This window comes from Phytophthora parasitica, assembly GCF_000247585.1.
Source record: "Phytophthora parasitica INRA-310 unplaced genomic scaffold supercont2.34, whole genome shotgun sequence".
Classification (NCBI taxonomy): Eukaryota; Oomycota; class Peronosporomycetes; order Peronosporales; family Peronosporaceae; genus Phytophthora; species Phytophthora nicotianae.
Genome location: NW_008649020.1, coordinates 156,902 through 173,781, shown reverse-complemented (window position 1 = coordinate 173,781; position 16,880 = coordinate 156,902). Strand labels below are relative to the sequence as shown.

Below are 16,880 nucleotides of genomic sequence, written 5' to 3'. Positions count from 1 at the left end.
GTTCACTTTTTATTCTCTTGATACTAGATCAAGGACGGTTGTATTCGTGGGGTACACAGATTTTCGGCCAACTGGGCCACGGGGAGGAACTGGAGCAAGAACACGTCGCTGAATTAACCACCGAAACAGATGAAGATATCGAAGCAAGGATCGAAACCGGACATCCTAACGACAATCTTGACGGCGAAAAAGACAGCGAAGAAGGAGAAGAACCGCCGGAAAAAGTTGTGATCGTCGAGAGAATCCCGAGACTAGTGGAAGGCCTGAATGGACATAACGTGGTTAAAATCTCCGCTGGGAACCACTTCGCTGTCGCCATCACAAGTACTGGCTTAGTATTTTCATGGGGTCGAGGTTGTTTCGGTCAGCTTGGCAATGGCAAAGTGGCTGACGTGAGTACCCCCACTCCAATCGAATCTCTGAAAGACTATACCGTCATTGATATCGCGGCTGGGAGCGATCACGTGATTGGAGTTATCGTTCCAAGAGAAGCATTCCATCGGTCAGACCAACACGAAGAGAGTCTAGCAACTGAACACTCCGTCGTGATGGTCTGGGGTCAAGGCAAGCACGGATGTTTGGGCTTGGGTGGCTCTAGCAACGAGCTACTCCCAACAGAGATTGTCTTCTTTCGAGGCTTAGGAGCCGTCAAGGCTGCGGCTGGAGCAGGTCATTCCTTAGTTTTGTGCAGAGCTGGTGCTCAAACGTTCTTGTATGCGTTTGGAGGCAACCATTTGGGTCAGCTTGGAATTGCTTCCAGTGCTGACCACGTTGACATGCCTTCGTTTCTGGACGAGTTTGTCAATGTTCATGTAGCAGACATTGGCGCTGGAGCGCAGTTTTCTGCAGCTCTAACGAGTGCGTACGCAAGACGTGTAGTAACTAAACTACATGTAGTAATTGTTCTAACAGATACGTTATGTAGGTGATGGCCAAGTATTCACGTGGGGAGATGCTCGCTATGGCAAAACCTGTAGAGCCGACGGACGCACAACGTATGTACCGTGGAGTGTTGATCTACCAAGCAACATTCCTAGCACTGCTTTCGTCACTCAACTCTCGGTTGGCTCGTATCATTGCTTAGCTCAATTACGAATCGGTATGCTTTCTAGGTTTATAGAGAAGGAGGATTTTTACTTATATTTGTTCTGTATAGGTGGCCAAATCGACCGATGGAGGAAGTTCTCGCTTGGTGGCATTACACCAGCTCTACGCCACGAGGAGCACAACCGTAAAGGTAGCTTACCAATTACTTTTGCATTTTCCACTACTAAGATCAACGTCCTGTCCTGTATTGGTTAGTGTCGCTGTGTCAGTGCAGAAGCTCGCAAACTACAACACAAAGTGTTCTTGGCATCTTCGTCCAGTGTGATACTTGCCAAATATCGCCACTCTGTCGACTGTGTTGCCGTCGATGTCACATAGGACACACACTCCGCCCAATTGCTATCGGTCGAGGGCTGCAACGTGCTTGCTCATGCTCCGACCAAACCTCGAACACTGGAACATCGTGTGAGTTCGCTTCAAGACTCCCGCCGGCCATACCAGAAGAAACCTGACCGAAGCGCTGAGTCATGAAGTAAGAATGTTGAAGTCGACACCTAATGATCAAAACCACGTTAGTCAGACGATGTAGTATTGGTGTTTTATATGCACGCTACAAACCGTAATGCGCAAGTGTTAGATGCAGAATAGTGATAGTCCACACAAACAAGTGTCCTTGCACTGCAAACATGTGCGTCTCGAGTACAAACGCGAGTTGGTACAACGGTGAGAACCCGAATTTTCGCTTCAAAATCACGACCAAAGCCACAAACGCTGCAAATTCGATCGTGCCATAAATCAAGAAACTCGTCACAGTATGCTTCAGTTTGTGCAGTGTCATTGACGCTGTACTTGGGTAGTAAGCTGCGATCGGTAAGTGAAATAATGCAACGAGATACGGCGCGTAGAGCATCGGAATGATAAACTCGATGTACTCCGCCAGGAGGATATACTCGGAGTGGAAGAGCGTGTGAAGGCCATCGACGATAATATCGCGACTAGTAGCTTTGGTTGTATCATTATTGTCTTGGGTATTGGAGGCTAAAGGTCCCAATGGAACCATTGCGCTTGATGGAGCTGTTTGGTTATTTTGTGTCGCTGTGTTTGTAGAGTTGTCTGTTCCTGCTGGATTCCTTTTAGTAGAACGCCGACGGTTGATAACTGTGTCGTTAGTAAAAGTGCCCGTTCTTGTAAATCTCATGACAACCTGTCTACTCTCGTCCGAAAGTGGAAGTGGAAACGGTGCAAGTAATCGAGCTCGGCGACCACAAGGATGAACCTCCACGTCTTTCTCCATCAGCGATAGTAATTCTTGAATAAAACTCTGTGATTTGGGCTTGGGTAGTGTTGCGGTGTTGCGAGTTTGATGAAAAATGGCTTGTAACGCAAGCATGAGATGGAAACTATCTGCCGCCATGATGATGACTGTAGTCATGATCGATTTGGACGCTTGCATACAAATGGAAGCGTAAAAAACGTTGAAGAGATCCACCGAGAACACCACAACCGGACCGACATATTCATGATAACTTTCTGCTACGTTGGCAATATTCTGCTTGGTTACAAACTTGATCAAGGGGATCACCAAAATGAATATTGTCTGCTGGGTCCCTGATAACAGATTAAACACAGCGCTGAAGATCGTAAAGCACCCAACGACGCCTCCCTGGCTCACAATAATCAATAACTGCGAATTGATCTGCTCTCGTAGCACCGGTGAACGCTGTAGAACTCGGGGACCGATGACCAAAATCGTGAATGTCGAGAGAAATAGGACGTACGGTACAATGTTGAGGATATAGCCGAAAGGAGTTGGGAACCTCCATATCACTGCAAGTCCTAGCAAAGTCGAGACGCTGCACATTGCAGTCCCCAGTGCGATTGCAGCAACGCCAGTCATTGACAGCGTATCGGGCTGGATGACAGCTCTCACTTGGAAGGCAACGCCCACAGTTGCGGAAAATAATCCGAGGAACAAGCGAATCCAGACTGCATAGTTAGCTTGCCAACCGTCCTCTGGAGGCTTGAGAGGGATGCAGTCAAGCGAGAACGCGGTTAACAAGGCAGGAACTGGTGTTAGGACACATACACAGATAACTCGAGTGATCGAAATACGTTGGTGATAGTCTCGAAAGGCGAGAAGACGCTCGATGGAATATTGACTTCGGTGTCCGATATGACTTCGATGCCAAGAGACAACGAGCTTCCGCTTGGTAAGAGTGAATATTGACACACTTTCAGGCTTCCTTGGTTGCTCAAGTGGCCCGACTCGATGCACCATGCTGGTTCAAAAATTTTAGTGAAACCATTGCATTTTTAGTTTTGAGCGTTTCAATGCGCGATTCCATTTTGGCATTTCATGAAGGGAGTAGGCACTCGAGAAATGTGCTTCCAAGGCTTGAGTGGTTAGCTTTCGAATATCTGATAAGGTCAATCAGTGGGTATCAGCAATACTCCAGCTTTCGAGTAATAGCAACGGCGTGATATGCTCCTACATGAACATGTATCAAGTTAGTTATAAAGATTAAACTCCCACACACATTCGACGCACCACAAGCAATTTGGGAGAAGTCGAATTCCCCCAGTACGCCGATCCTCTTGACGTGAGCGTCTTCGACATCCAACGGGGCTCCGTTTCCAGCTGCGGGAGAGCCCCACATAAAGAGATGGCCCTGGGTTGTACACACCGCCGACGTAAAAGTCCCACACGCGATTCCACGGATCCCAGAACTCGTCGGAACTCGAATTTTCGTTGGAGAAGGTACCACCATATCTTGTGCTGTAAGATTTTCTACTCCCAACTGCCCTGCAGCAGCGTCTCCCCAGCCGTAAAGCACACCATCGTTCGTCGCTGCTAGTGTGTGATAACTCCCACATTTAACTGATACCACAACGGATATATCATGTGTTAGGGTTTCTCCATCAAAATCCATATTAGGGTTTGTCCACGGTCCTTCCACGAGCTTCGGTATCAAGCAGTTGTCTCGAGCACCGTGACCCAGCGCTCCTGAGCTGCCAAACCCCCACGTAAACACTTCTCCTTCTCTGCTTAATGCACACGAATGACACTCTCCAGCATCAATCGCAGCAATGCTGTACTCTTCCAACCCCTCTACAAGGAACGGGAGCTCTTCATCCGCTTCAGAGCCATTGCCTAGACGCCCTCCAAAGCCAGCACCGAACGCGAACACTCGACCTTTTCTCGTAAGCGCCAGTGTGTGTTCGCGTCCACATGCTACAGCCAAAATGTTCTTCAATTCCACGCGAGATGGGTACAAACTGCTGCCTGTTTCGCCTGTACCAAGACGACCCGCTTCGCCCCATCCAAAGCCGTACAAATCCCCGTTACCTGTCACTACCATCGTGTGTTCTCGACCACAGGAGACGCCCACAACGCCACCGAATTCTACACCTTCCGCTGCGATGAGACTCGTAAAGTATCCTACCGGTATCGGATCGGTACAATCCTCTTCGTTTCCGTGTCCTAGACGTCCACATTCTCCATGTCCAAACGTATACAAGTGTCTGTCGTCGGTAATTAGAGCGGTATGACGATATCCACACGCGATCTGGACGACTCGACGAAGTGGCGGAGGGAACGAGATCATACGAACAGAAGACGAATTCTCCGTAGTTAACCGTAGTGACATCTTCGAAGCTCCGTGGCTGATCCGAGCCTCTTCATCCAGTGATAAACCCAGCGGATTGCCCCACGCCAACGCTAAGCCAGGCACTGGACCTTCGTCAATATCTGGACGAGTAGTGGTCATTCGACTCGAAATCTCCTCGTTATTAACCAGTGCATCGCCTGCAACTAGCAAGGAATTATTGGCCAGAGGAGGTAAGAAGAAACACTCGATGAACCAGAGGGCATCACCACGTGACGAATACATCGAAGACAGCATATTCGTGTCTTCTGGATGGAAACTGAAGGATGTTTGATACTTGTCCGCCCAAGATACGTTCATAACAGCGCCGTGAACTCTGCTGGAAGGGCTTATGGGGCGAGAAGCGACCCCCATCTCACACAACACGGCTCTGGTCGCTGCAACAGCCACCGGATCTCGCCTCAAGGCTTCAATTCGGCGACAGTAAGCGTCCACATTCGACATGACGGACATCCACGACTGTCGAGATTGTTGACGCTGGAATTTCTCTCGAAGAGATGTCACGGTATCATTCGGTATACCGGTATCAAATTCAATACCGGCCGAGTATTGGACCGAGTATACCGGGTGAGATGACGAGCCTTTGGCGAATTGCGAGGGATTCGCTGGTCGGTAGAAAAACCTCAGCCATTCGAGAAGTTCATCGGACTCTTCCATCGCTTTGACTAGTTCTTCACCGGCACTAACCAGTTCAAGACATCGCAACGCGAGCTTGTACTCGATCGGAAACAGGGCCTTACTGGAAGCCATTCGCAAATAGGCAAAGCTGCAGTGCTCTCGAATAATAGCCGACGTCTTGCTATTCCCTGACGGATACGAAGGAGCAGCAGCGGCACGTAATGCTAGGCTTAAGTGCGCTCGAACCGAGGTTAAATCCTGCCACGACTGGATCGCCTTCTCCAATCGCGTGAACTGTGGATGCTCTAGACTTTGTCGGAATATCTGCGATAGTGTCCGGTAATACTGCGTCCATGTCGTCAACTCCAGTTTACCTGTTCTTGTACCTTGAGCCATACCGGTGTTTATAGGTATTTCAGGCTTCAAAGCTTCGAATTGTACGCGGAAAAACTGCAAATGACTCCAGAGTAAGTCTTGGTGAATCCTCATTGCAAGTTTCGGGTCGTCTTCTTCGTAGTTGAACGTCAAGTCATCTTCCGTTCGTAGGAATGGTACCGACACAAACCGATTTTCGTGCAGTTCCGGTAGGATCGATTTAGTCAATCGCGCTTGGAAAACATGCAACAGACTGTTGAAAAGAATAGGAGGGTTAACCTTCAGCAGATCGCGGTATTTATCCAAGCAAGAACTAACGGAATTAACCACGTCGTTCGGTGCCTTTGAATCCATCGCGAAACTTGATGAAAATACTCCGAGTGAGTACATAATAGGCCCATCAATATCCCAGAATTGGTCCCCAGTGCACTCTTGAATAGAACAGTGTCCGTCCGGGAGGTTCTTGTGGAAAAGCCCGTGCATAATGGAGTCGATAAACTTGATCAAACGTGATTTCCTGGACTTCCAGCGACTAGTTTTACCGGTATCTTCGTTGAGCATGCGGTATCGGAACAGGTTCTTCGCCAGTCGAGCGACTATCTTACTAGCAACCAGCACTTGAACGCCTAGTTGGTCTCGGCTGTTTAAATACTGGAATACCAGCGGTAAAAATCGCACATTGACTCCTCCTTCGCGCAAAACTTGACGGAGATGCAGCGTGTCAATGACGTATGTGCCAGCGTTGCTATCAGCCATTCCACTTGCGCTTATAGTCTGCGCCATAGAGCTCAGAGACGACATTCTGCGCTGTAATCGAGGCTGAGAGATTAGCTCAAACTCCGTCGGTTGCACGCTTGAAGACGAGAAGATATCTTCCGGTCGAGGCATCGATGAGAAGGTATTCGAGCGAGTTAACCGGGCACGGGATGAGCTTTGAGACTGATTCCACGTCGGAGCTCTCGGTCTTCCATAGGTAGAAGCTTTGGAGTCTGTCGTGTCCCCGAGTGTGATTAGCTGTGCTGCGAACTCTTTAATGTGCTGGACGAATAATTTCTTGACTCCATCTTCGTATTCTCTTGCCATCTGAATACTCGTATCAACTGGTCGAGAATGTCCTGAAAAAGTGGGATTGGATGCTGCTAACGCGAAGATTTCAGCGTTCTTCTTGATGCCTTGTAACTTTCTTACAAGTGGGTGGATGTCCACGTCGTGTTTCATCACAAAAGCTTCGGGTAAATCCAACAACAACTTACTTTTCTCTGCATCAACCGTGATCACAACATCCCCCGTCAACCTCCGTCCAGTCTGTAGCAGGAAGTCTTTGACTGCCAAGTTTTCGACTGGAGACTCGCCGTTGTCCAGCTGATAGTACACCAGATCCAAGTACGGAATCCACTGCGGCACTCTCGTTTCCACTAGTTCTTCAACGTCAAGAGCAGATAACAGTTCAACGCGATTCGTATTCCCACTCACGCCATGCACCGCTCGAATCAGGATCCCGTGGACCATCGAAGACCGTAGAGAGTTCACCAGTACATTGTCGTACCGCGGATGTACCCTCACTAACGTAGGCGCAACGTTACCGGGGAATTGTCGAACAACCAGCTCCGGTAGCTCTTGATACGGGAAGTACCGTAACATCTTGGCTTCTCGAAGTGCCATACTCAACCCTGCAAGATCACGGTTATCTATCGTCGCGAGTGTGGATCGCTCGCTTCGTAGTGGCTCCGCTATCGCTACGACACTCACACCTCGAATGGAAAACGCTGAAACCAGCGGGAAAGACGGCAGCTTTGACAGTACCGCTCGAAGTGAAGACGGGAGCTTGCCGTTGTCCGAAGCGCTCTCCGAAAGGAAGAGCTCGATGAGCGAGCGGAACTTGGCGAATAACGCTGTCTCTTTGGTCAATCGTTTGTGTCCTTGCCAACTTTTAGAAGCGAATTCCAAGTGGATTCCAGCGAGTTTCATCTCGTCCACATCGTCACGTCTTGTGTACGTATTGGTTGCTGCGAGATCATTATCGTTGCCTTGGGTGGATGTTATTGTGGAGGAGAATGATGTTGGTGCTGATGATAGGACACTTGGATGAGGCTCTTGGTTGTCCCCAACTGTTTGAGAGACGTCGGGTCTTTGCCCAGTTAAAGCAAAGTCACTCGCTGCTCGTTCGAACAACTCAATTCGAGCGAGACCCCGTGCATCGCGTTGCTGAACGGACGAGAAGAAGATCTCCGCTAGAATCTCAGCAAATAACTCGAATTGTAGCCAAATCTACAATAATAACATTATTATTAAAAGAAATAAGATTAAAAAAATAGTCAAAGAATACCAAACATACCGTATGCAGCCGCCGCAGGCGTCTTTGACGCGCAGCAATCGGCTCTCTATCGTTTTTCAGAGATCTATACAATGATACATCTTACCATTGTCAGAAACCTAGAAGTGTACAAGAAAAAATAGTATTATTTTCCTCACCGCAAACAGAAGTTCCACTCGCTGAACCAATCTCTGTCGGCCATAGCCGGTACCAATTCCCGTCGGTCACGCAACTTGAGTGTCAACATGCGGTGTAAATTCGCCATCCACGCTCGTCGCCCTGCACTGTTTTCATCTATAATAACGGCAATTCATCAGTACACAACAAAATCATAATTTTAAAATACGCGGAGCTTGTAATAAACCTCACCGGCTGCCTCCATCATGCCGCTCAACCACAGTCGAGCGTCTTGGATTGCTGAAAACCCAATCGCCACTTGTGCCTGCCCGCATTGTAGCTCGAAGTAGTAATATCCATTAGCCTGAGCGATCGACGCAGCAAATGTCGCCTAAATACAACAAAAATAAAAGTTAGCGTTGGTATTTAAGCAGACATTAACTTCCTCTTGGACTCACTTTGGCCAGGTCGATCTTCTTTGTCTTGAATCTGTGAATATTTTTTTACATACAACAAATAAAAGATGTGTGCCTATACGTTATTGTTGGGAACATATAAAAACAATAAATGATGAATAAATAACGTACGCGTCCACTTTTTTCTTGTATAATAAAAAACCATCAGCTGTCACCACTGCTGCTCTGCATCACGAAACGAGAAGATTAAACTCCCTCTCGCTTGTTATAACACGGAGATGCAAACGTTGAGGCCACTACCGACTGTGCCAAGCGCGTAGGATGCCGGCGTTGCGCTTCCAGATGGTGCCGCTCAGTCGTGGAGGCGCCGCGTCCGCCATGATGCGCGAAGGCGACTTAGTCTCGGTGTGACGACGACCTCCACTTGGCGCAACATTAACGCAACATTGGATCGTATTAGCCAATCAAATACGATCTGAACTTTCGAGAGACAGTGCGTTTTGGCGACTGTCGAGAATTCTAAAAAAAATTATATCTGAAAGAGTATTATTATTGAGCTTTTTGTTCTTCAAACTTGAGCGATTTAACTGGTTTCATTTCCGTTGCAACTTTGTTGGCAGCGACGTAGAAGACGGCACACATGCTGCAGCATGCTGGGACTCTCGTTGTTGCAGCTCGCGTTGCACTTGCGCTAATTCGCGTTCAATTTGGCTTTTGCGTAGTTCCAAGTCACTGAGAGATACATCTACACCTTTAACTTTAGTCTTAGCGGTATTTTTTTTAATGATACTCATCAGGATACTAACTCACATGTTGTCGCAAGTGAAGGCGAGGCTCCTTTTGTTCGCCGACTGCCGTGGCTTAATCGAGATAAAGTAGAATATGAGCTTCGTGGGCTCGTCGTTGATGCTACAGAGGCGGTCTATACAGAAGTCAGAGTGAAAGTGGCACTAAACAAAGAAATTGAGTTCTTTACCTCTTCAAAGTCATTTTCAGCGCGTAGAAGTAATTTGTGATCTATGAACAAAGCACTGATCGTTAGAATAGCACTGACGTAGCATAGGTTTAAAGCTGTGGCTCGCCTCGATTGAGCTTGCTTGCGTTTGTAGTGGTCGGGCGCTTGTGTGACGATCTGTCCAGTGTTAAACAGTGAGTCCCGATGGTTGTCTTTCTAGAGTGCTGTACTCTTACCGAGAAGAGACTGAGGATGTGGAGGAAGCAGGCATCTTCACTACTGTCACAGGTTTTAGGTCGCGAACTCGTGCTTGTTTGCTATTTTTTCTTTAGATCGCTTCATCCGTAAATACATTTTCAGTGATAACAGTAAGCACGTGTACCAAATTCGAAAGCGCACGGCGAGTCGGTCAGGTTTTGTTGGATACTTATTGTAACGGTTGTAGTATTTGAATATGAGTCTATCTAATCCGAGCGGAATGGCTCTGACTACAAGTAGTAGAATACGGTTGACATCCATATCACTAAAGTAAACTTCTTTTATCCCAGTATAATATATGATGAATCCGAACTGTACGCTTAATACTCCTCCCACCCTGACCGTCATGTCCATACGTACAACATAAAAATGGCTCAATTCGATTGAAACTACTTCTTAGTATTACTTGAACACGCCGGAAGCTTCGAGGGTGCTGTTTTAGTATCCATGTCATCTACAACTATTTTTTTTTGACCAAATGGAGCGCAACGTTAAGTACAAAGTTTTGTCTGGGGTTCGCGTTTTCCTGTTTGATGATCTGCTCCTCCTAAAAGACACTTTCTTAGGCCCGTTCTCAACCGAAGCGTTTTTCGGACGCATGCATGCTAAACAATCCCATTGCGATTTGATTGGCTGTGCAATCGGCTAACAGGCAGCACGATTTGTTCGAGTTTTAGCCAATCAAAAATCTCCCCTAACCAAACAGTTTTACTGGTAGCAGTCAAGATCGCAACAGCAATGGCTCTGTATCCCCAAAGATCTCCAAGCGGACCTAAGCGATTCCCTGCTGCGCGCCAACGCCGCAGCCTGAAATCCGACGTTGAATTCTGCAGTCTTATTAGAGAATTTCCCCTCCAAAGAATCAGAACCCTCCGAGGGAGCGACAGTTTGCTGAACCTGGGGAAGTGCATGCATCTGCTGAGGAGGCTCCTGGGACGATGGGGCTTCGGGAGGAATATTCATCTCTCCTAGGAGGGGATCCTGGTTTTCCATCGCCGCGCTCGTTAATTACCAATAGTTTGGTAGAGGTTTAGCGCCAGACTAGAATTGCTGGAACACAACAGGACTGGCTATTATTCTGCCAATGATAGTCAAGTATTTTGAATTGCGATGTTTAGGGTACGCATGCAACGCATGCATCCCTACAGTTGGCCTTCGCAGATGAATCGATTACGCTAGGTTTCTTCGCCAATTTTTTTCTCCTTTTTTCCTCTGCTATACTGCAGCAGTTTAAATCAAGTGTTTTCTTTTCCATTCGCGTATCGACTTTCTATCGACTAATCTTGGCATATTCCGTCTTACTCTGTCGCCTAGTGTCGAAATCTACTTGTTGAACTCGAAGCTTCAGAATTCCAAAGTCTCTTCCACCATTTTACGAATCTTTGGTACAAACCGTTGTGGGTGTTGTTGTTGTTGATCGTCACCGTTATGGCACTACCCCCATTGCCATTACCAGACGATTCCACCTTGTTGTTGTAGATTGTTACGCTGATAGTACCCCCTTCGTTGCCGTTTCTCGACGTCACCTTGGTTCCTCTGGTTATTATGTCATTCGTCCCTCTTCCTGATGGATAACTTCCAACTGCCATTGAGGCAGAACTTGATCCGACTGAGTTTTCTGCAGCGGTGGAATTGTTGACCAATAAGTTGTCAAAAGACAGCAGACTTCGAGGTGCAGTCGCAGCGGTTGACGGGTCATTAATGGCGAAAGCGATAGTCTTGCTAATAGTACAGCACACAGGTACAAGTATCAGAGAGCAGCTACGAGAACGCATAGCTCTGAAGATATCTCTTGAGTAAGGAACTGCGTTCGGGTTCGGGAGAGCAAGATGTTGAATGGCTTGCCGAATTATGGAGACAATATACACGTATCCCGTTTTGAGCGTCATTATCAGAGACATTTGGAAAACTGTCTCCAATAATGATGCTCACAACTGGATCTAACCTTTTCGTTACATTTCGCTAATCAAAAAATCGCAGTAGAATCACCAATATTTTGGACTGAGCACCATTAAATCGTGCTCAGGGGGAAAGATATCAAATGTTGATATCTTTCCCCCTCGTAGCACATCACAACCTCAATAACTAGAGTGGAAAAAGGCACACTCTTCATACCGCGGACGGACAGATTCAAGCAAGGCCTGCAAGGGATCATTGAGGTGGAAACGTCAGACCTATTGAAAGATCGACGTTCGAAAAGCACTCAACGCGAATTTTCGAGTCACGTCCAAAAAGAAGAGAAATGCACGCATCGTCGACAGCATGCCGCTAATAGCGACTCGCTATATGGAGTCGAGCTAGATCGCGATAGAAAGCTCGACGCTGTTATTCCCGACTTGACTTCAAGTTCTCCACGTCTCATCGCTCTGACAAAGTTTAGTCCTCGATTTGTGGACGTTACTGTAAAGACTCTGACAGACAAATGCATTTCCCTTTCGGTCCCAGTGAACAATACAATTGAAGAACTAAAGAAGACGATTTACCGTCTTGAAGGCATCCCACCAGACCAGCAGCACCTCATTATGAATGGGAGGATATCTGATGAAGGTACACGCTTGACGACTATGGAGTGAAAGTAGCATGCACAATTGACTTAGCTCTTAGGATGCGTGGAGGAGGAGACCTAATCGACTTTGCCGATCTCGAGAATGAGGACACATTGCTAGTGGAGCTGCAACTCGATGCCAAAGCTCCAAGTTGGCGTACGTGCACCGAAGGTATCAACGTTGAAGAGGAATGACAGAATCGGCGGTGTAAAGCATTCGAAGAGATGGTCATTCGTCACGATCCGTTCAACCTCTCGACAGATACAAACGTCAAGTGTCCGCTATGTAGGAAGAAGTTCAAGCCAATTACGTGCGGATTCTACAAGTGGATGGGTGGAAATCTGACGGCAAGCGCTCACGCAACTTTTCTGTCAGTTCGACGTGGAGAAATGCACGAGGTGAAAAATACCATCGTTTCGATACCGACCAAGTTGGAGCTACCGTCAAGTGGAACAGTCTGCTGATCGTGGCCAAGTCTAAACGTGATGCTATTTCACCGCTGGTGCCTGGAGTTACCAGGTCAGTGTTGTTCGGAAGAGCAATGTCTGCTCGATCTGCTAGTCAACGTTCGATGTTAGTAGAGGTCAGCATCTCAGTACTGGGGACCGCGGGCACACTTTTCATCGAGGGTGGTCGGAGTGGTGCAAGGACAATGACACAATGTCATCTTGCCCTTTGTGCCAAGAAAGAACTTGAGAAGTTTTTATTTTTTATTATTTTAAAGCAATATTTGAAATACCGCTACGGAATTTGAAGTGACTTGCATAAAGCATTTAAATTACACTTGAAGCGGCCGTAATGACTGCTCACTCATTGACGATCACCGGGGGAGGCCGATGGTATGTTTTGATGCGTGTTTTGTATGAACCTCTTTTTTAAGATAACGTCCCACGCAATCATTGATTTCTCTTTCTGTTCACTTTACGCAAGCAAATATCCGTGAGCCTGGACATGTGAGCGCTAGGGTGCTTTGTTTGCAGTGTGTCATTATTCAAGTTGCACCCTCGAAGACGGAACGAGTTCTCGACTAGGATCGAGGAATTGGAATTGAACACGAGGACGACCTCCACGTCCTCAAATAGGATGTGCAATAATGGGAATGTTCCCGTCTACACGAAGCCACACCCCAACGACCGCACCAAGTTGCTGGAGGACATAGAGGTCGGAAGCGAGATGAAAGTCGACTTGGACAAGAGGCGTCTGGGTTTCATCGCGCTGTTTGGTACGTAGTAGTATTTGTGCTTCAAGGGGGCCACTAATAATTCCTGACTGGTCCTAACTCTATGTAGGGGTAATTTGTACGAACATCCTTCAGGCAGAATCTGTGCAATGGCTCCAGGTTTGGTGCAGTCCGCCTTGTCCAGCAGTACGTACCTCATCCACTAACTCGTTCTGTCTACAGGGACCTATCAACTTCCAAAAGCCCTTTTTCATCATGTGCTTCAGTCATGCTGCACCAGTAAGCCATTATCTGTAATGAAAGATATTACTTTACCTGGCGAAAACTAACTGGTCCTGTGACTGTGTGAAGGTCGTGATGCTGCCGCTGATGCTCGTCTACTATCGCATTTACGGCAGTCCAGAAGACAAACAGTCTGGTTTCGATTTTCGCCGTGTGTTCGAGCGTCACTCTGTCATTCCGTTCTCCAGACTTGTGCGACTGTCTGTCTTCTTTGGAGTGTTCTATCTCGTGTCCGACTACTTCTGGTTCTCTTCGTTCAAGAATCTAACTGTGGCCACTGGAGCTGCGATCTTCAACAGTCAACCGCTCTTCGTGTATTGCTTCTCCATCTGTCTTCTAAGCGAGAAAGCGTCGATCAAGAGGTTGTGTGGCGTGGTAACAGCATTTGTTGGAGTGGTGATGGTCGTGATGAATCAAGGTGGCGGTGACTCGGATAGAGAAGCCGGAGGGTCGAGCATAGTGGCAGCCATGATGATGCTGACTGCAGCAGCGATGAGTGCGATGTTTTCGGTCTCGCTCTCGAAGTTTGTAGGCAACGATATGAACGATATCCCGACGCTTTTCACGTTTTCTGGATTCTGTGGATTATTTGCCTTCCCTCCGTGGATTATTGGCACAATATTCTTCGCGAACAGCCCGATTCCTTCGCTCTATGAAGAGGTTGGATTCCCTACGACTGAAGAAGGAATCTTGGCGTTGACTGCGGCTATCGTCTTTTTCGTCATCAATTTTGTGTGCCTGAGTCCTGCGATCTGCTGGACGTCGCCACTCGAGACCAGCGTCGGCTTCATGCTCACGATTCCACTGTCTGGAGTGATGGATACGCTCATCCACCATGCATCGTTTTCGTGGGAATTCATTGTCGGCTCGGGGCTCGTGATGGCCGGGTTCGCCATTCTCGAACTAAAATCGACGAAGCTGTTGGCCCAATGTTCGTAAAGTAAGCGAGAATATTCGCTATGCTTTTGAAACAAGTTGCACAAGAATTACTAGCGTACCAAAATACCATTTTGTTCGCACAAGTTGAAAACCGTTTGTTAGTGTTTAGAAAATCTACTATCGTAGTACTACTAGTAGTGATACCAGTACGCATGATTCTCATCAACTCGTCTTAACAAACCTGCGCTTGATCCCTCCGATTAGATCACGTCCAGCATCACAGTTCTTTTATTTCTTGAATGTTTTTACCTCGTCGACGTAAAATAATCTCTTTGCTCGCAACAAGTGGCCTATTGGTTGTCTCGGTATGGTGTCATTGAGCTAGCCACCAAGTTCAGAAAATCTTCGGGACTAGTCTTCGACGCATCATCGTTGCCGACGTCACTACCAAATATCCCCGCAAGTCCAATGTCCAATAACACGTGCTCGTTGCTACCGCTACCAGCCAATTCGACTGTATGATCCTCCAAGCTACCGAACATACTACGTATCATCGGACGAGGCGAGGATGGAGCTGTCTGTGCACTCCGCTAGGTGTAGTAAACATTCGTTCAGGTATTCAACTCCGTTCATATCTTTGACTGGACGGTAAACCATAGGGCATTTTTCTGGACAAGCGTCGCTGCCACTACCGTCAAGTGACAACGTAGCCTGTTCACTCTGATCAGCCTGGTTCACGTCGGAGAAGTCAAACTGTTTCGCGCCGGTCGCAGATTCGGAGTCTTCTCCGCGGAGATACACCGGGTCGCCAGCGTTGACGGCAGTGACGACCACGAGAGAGAAAAGACCCAGAAGTTTCATCGTACAATAGGAGTGTGCTGCGCTTTGTGAATCGAAGAATGGCATCGTCCTCCTAGTGTGCCGGAGTGTACTCCTTTCGGTCCATTTTGCAGCTCACATCGTTACTTAAGTAAGTGCTAACGCTGGTCGTGATGTCGTCGGGAAGAGCAGATACAACAGAAAACATGAATGGGAATTTTAGAGCATATCCCAGGCAAACACATTAATGTCTGGTTGAATTAAAACGTTTTAGCAATGATTATGACATGGAGTGCTTGTTTTGAATGGCATTATCGAGCAGGATGTTGGAACAGACGGACAGCAATCCGTTTTGTAGTTATAGAACGGCACATGGGATTTCTGTCACTGTATCTACTTTCTCGATATCGTAAAACGTTGTCGTTCCGAACGTTGAACATGTGTAGCTCAGAAGAGAAATTGACAACAACCCGAGGAAACGTCGGAGGGTATCCTCTGACGTTGTGTGTGAATGCCTCTGATATCAAGTTGTCCCTTCCTGCTACAAGCATTATGATCCATCTCAGTCAACTGGAGGTGCGTTTAAGCACCAAACTGGTTCTCATAAATAGTTTAAGTAATAGCATACCCGAAATTTGTGAGAAAACTAAAGAGCATAATTGTTTTGTATGGCTTGACAAGAGAAAAAAAAAAACAAATTGATAAGAAAGTATATTTGGTATAAATACTTCAATGTCCAGCGAAAGATAATAATTTTGGTTTTTTTTGTGAAGAACACGAAAATATTAGAACAATTGGAACGAAAATATTAGAACAATTGGCACGAAAATATTAGAACAATTGGCAAAAAAAAAAACGAGAGCTAACTGTGTACAGACGGCAGCCAAAACGAAGGAAGTACCAAGAGCACAACAAGCAGATAGAATGTTTTATGGATTCCGTTTATCATTACATTTTTTCTGTCAATTTGGCCCAGTAGATTGCATCGCATCGCAAGCCATAGAAGCCTGCGAAGCTAGCACAGTTTAGGCGGATGGAACCTTCTAGAAGGTTCCACGGCCGCCCTACATCTGTCTTTCTGTATTACATACTGAATCTAAGTTAAACTGAGCCTGCCTCTGATTGGCTACAACTCTACACCTATCATATCTGATACACTCACCCTCCCTCTGGCGTGCGCGTCCCCTCAGTCTTGCAATTCCCGAAATTGCGCTGTAGGTCAGAGGTGCCGTTCCCCGCCGGATTAGTCCGACCCCGAGTTACCCACGCCTGCCTCGTGCGGTTCTGTTTACTTGGGGCTTGGATAGGTCCGTCTGGGAGGATGGCTGTGCCTCCTGCGTCTGCTGCTGCTGCTTGCCCGGCTTCCTCCGCTCCCTCGCCTCTCTCACCGACCGTACGGCCCGTAGTAC

General features: G+C 47.3%; 6 protein-coding genes across 6 annotated transcripts in view; 2 read left to right on the top strand and 4 right to left on the bottom strand.

Moving 5' to 3' along the window:
- The window catches only part of PPTG_12818 (hypothetical protein), a gene marked incomplete at both ends in the record, with an annotated part of 2,219 nt that extends 794 nt beyond the window's left edge, over positions 1 to 1,425 (top strand). Inside the window, 4 exons of the mRNA XM_008909513.1 lie at positions 28 to 858; positions 926 to 1,099; positions 1,157 to 1,237; positions 1,322 to 1,425. Of these exons, the coding sequence (XP_008907761.1) occupies positions 28 to 858; positions 926 to 1,099; positions 1,157 to 1,237; positions 1,322 to 1,425 (1,190 nt within the window). The remainder of the gene's footprint in view (positions 1 to 27; positions 859 to 925; positions 1,100 to 1,156; positions 1,238 to 1,321) is intronic.
- A 232-nt stretch (positions 1,426 to 1,657) lies between these two features.
- PPTG_12817 (hypothetical protein) lies at positions 1,658 to 3,325 on the bottom strand (the record flags this gene model as incomplete). Its single annotated transcript, XM_008909512.1, has 1 exon — positions 1,658 to 3,325. The coding sequence occupies one exon, from the start codon at positions 3,323 to 3,325 to the stop codon at positions 1,658 to 1,660; it is 1,668 nt and encodes a 555-aa protein (XP_008907760.1).
- A 163-nt stretch (positions 3,326 to 3,488) lies between these two features.
- Positions 3,489 to 8,932, bottom strand: PPTG_12816 (hypothetical protein; the record flags this gene model as incomplete). The annotated part of the gene is made up of 8 exons (XM_008909511.1): positions 3,489 to 3,535; positions 3,596 to 7,973; positions 8,041 to 8,104; positions 8,178 to 8,313; positions 8,389 to 8,527; positions 8,595 to 8,625; positions 8,724 to 8,777; positions 8,853 to 8,932. 8 exons carry the CDS (start codon positions 8,930 to 8,932, stop codon positions 3,489 to 3,491), a joined length of 4,929 nt encoding a protein of 1,642 aa, XP_008907759.1.
- A 1,882-nt stretch (positions 8,933 to 10,814) lies between these two features.
- PPTG_23271 (hypothetical protein) lies at positions 10,815 to 11,668 on the bottom strand (the record flags this gene model as incomplete). Its single annotated transcript, XM_008909510.1, has 1 exon — positions 10,815 to 11,668. A coding segment is annotated over one exon (593 nt), but the record flags the coding sequence as incomplete, so codon positions are not given.
- A 1,645-nt stretch (positions 11,669 to 13,313) lies between these two features.
- PPTG_12815 (hypothetical protein) lies at positions 13,314 to 14,927 on the top strand. The gene is made up of 4 exons (XM_008909509.1): positions 13,314 to 13,533; positions 13,601 to 13,650; positions 13,714 to 13,770; positions 13,843 to 14,927. The coding sequence occupies exons 1-4, from the start codon at positions 13,395 to 13,397 to the stop codon at positions 14,710 to 14,712; spliced, it is 1,116 nt and encodes a 371-aa protein (XP_008907757.1). The 5' UTR covers positions 13,314 to 13,394; the 3' UTR covers positions 14,713 to 14,927.
- A 75-nt stretch (positions 14,928 to 15,002) lies between these two features.
- Positions 15,003 to 15,513, bottom strand: PPTG_12814 (hypothetical protein; the record flags this gene model as incomplete). The annotated part of the gene is made up of 2 exons (XM_008909508.1): positions 15,003 to 15,242; positions 15,295 to 15,513. 2 exons carry the CDS (start codon positions 15,511 to 15,513, stop codon positions 15,003 to 15,005), a joined length of 459 nt encoding a protein of 152 aa, XP_008907756.1.
- Between the last annotated feature and the right edge of the window lie 1,367 nt (positions 15,514 to 16,880).

What these genes read in the sequence shown, in the direction of transcription:
- PPTG_12815 (XM_008909509.1), top strand. Translation starts at nt 13,395, where the DNA reads ATGTGCAATAATGGGAATGTTCCCGTCTACACGAAGCCACACCCCAAC. An exon ending in GGGTTTCATCGCGCTGTTTG is followed by an intron (nt 13,534 to 13,600) that starts GTACGTAGTAGT and finishes AACTCTATGTAG; the next exon opens with GGGTAATTTGTACGAACATC. An exon ending in AATCTGTGCAATGGCTCCAG is followed by an intron (nt 13,651 to 13,713) that starts GTTTGGTGCAGT and finishes TTCTGTCTACAG; the next exon opens with GGACCTATCAACTTCCAAAA.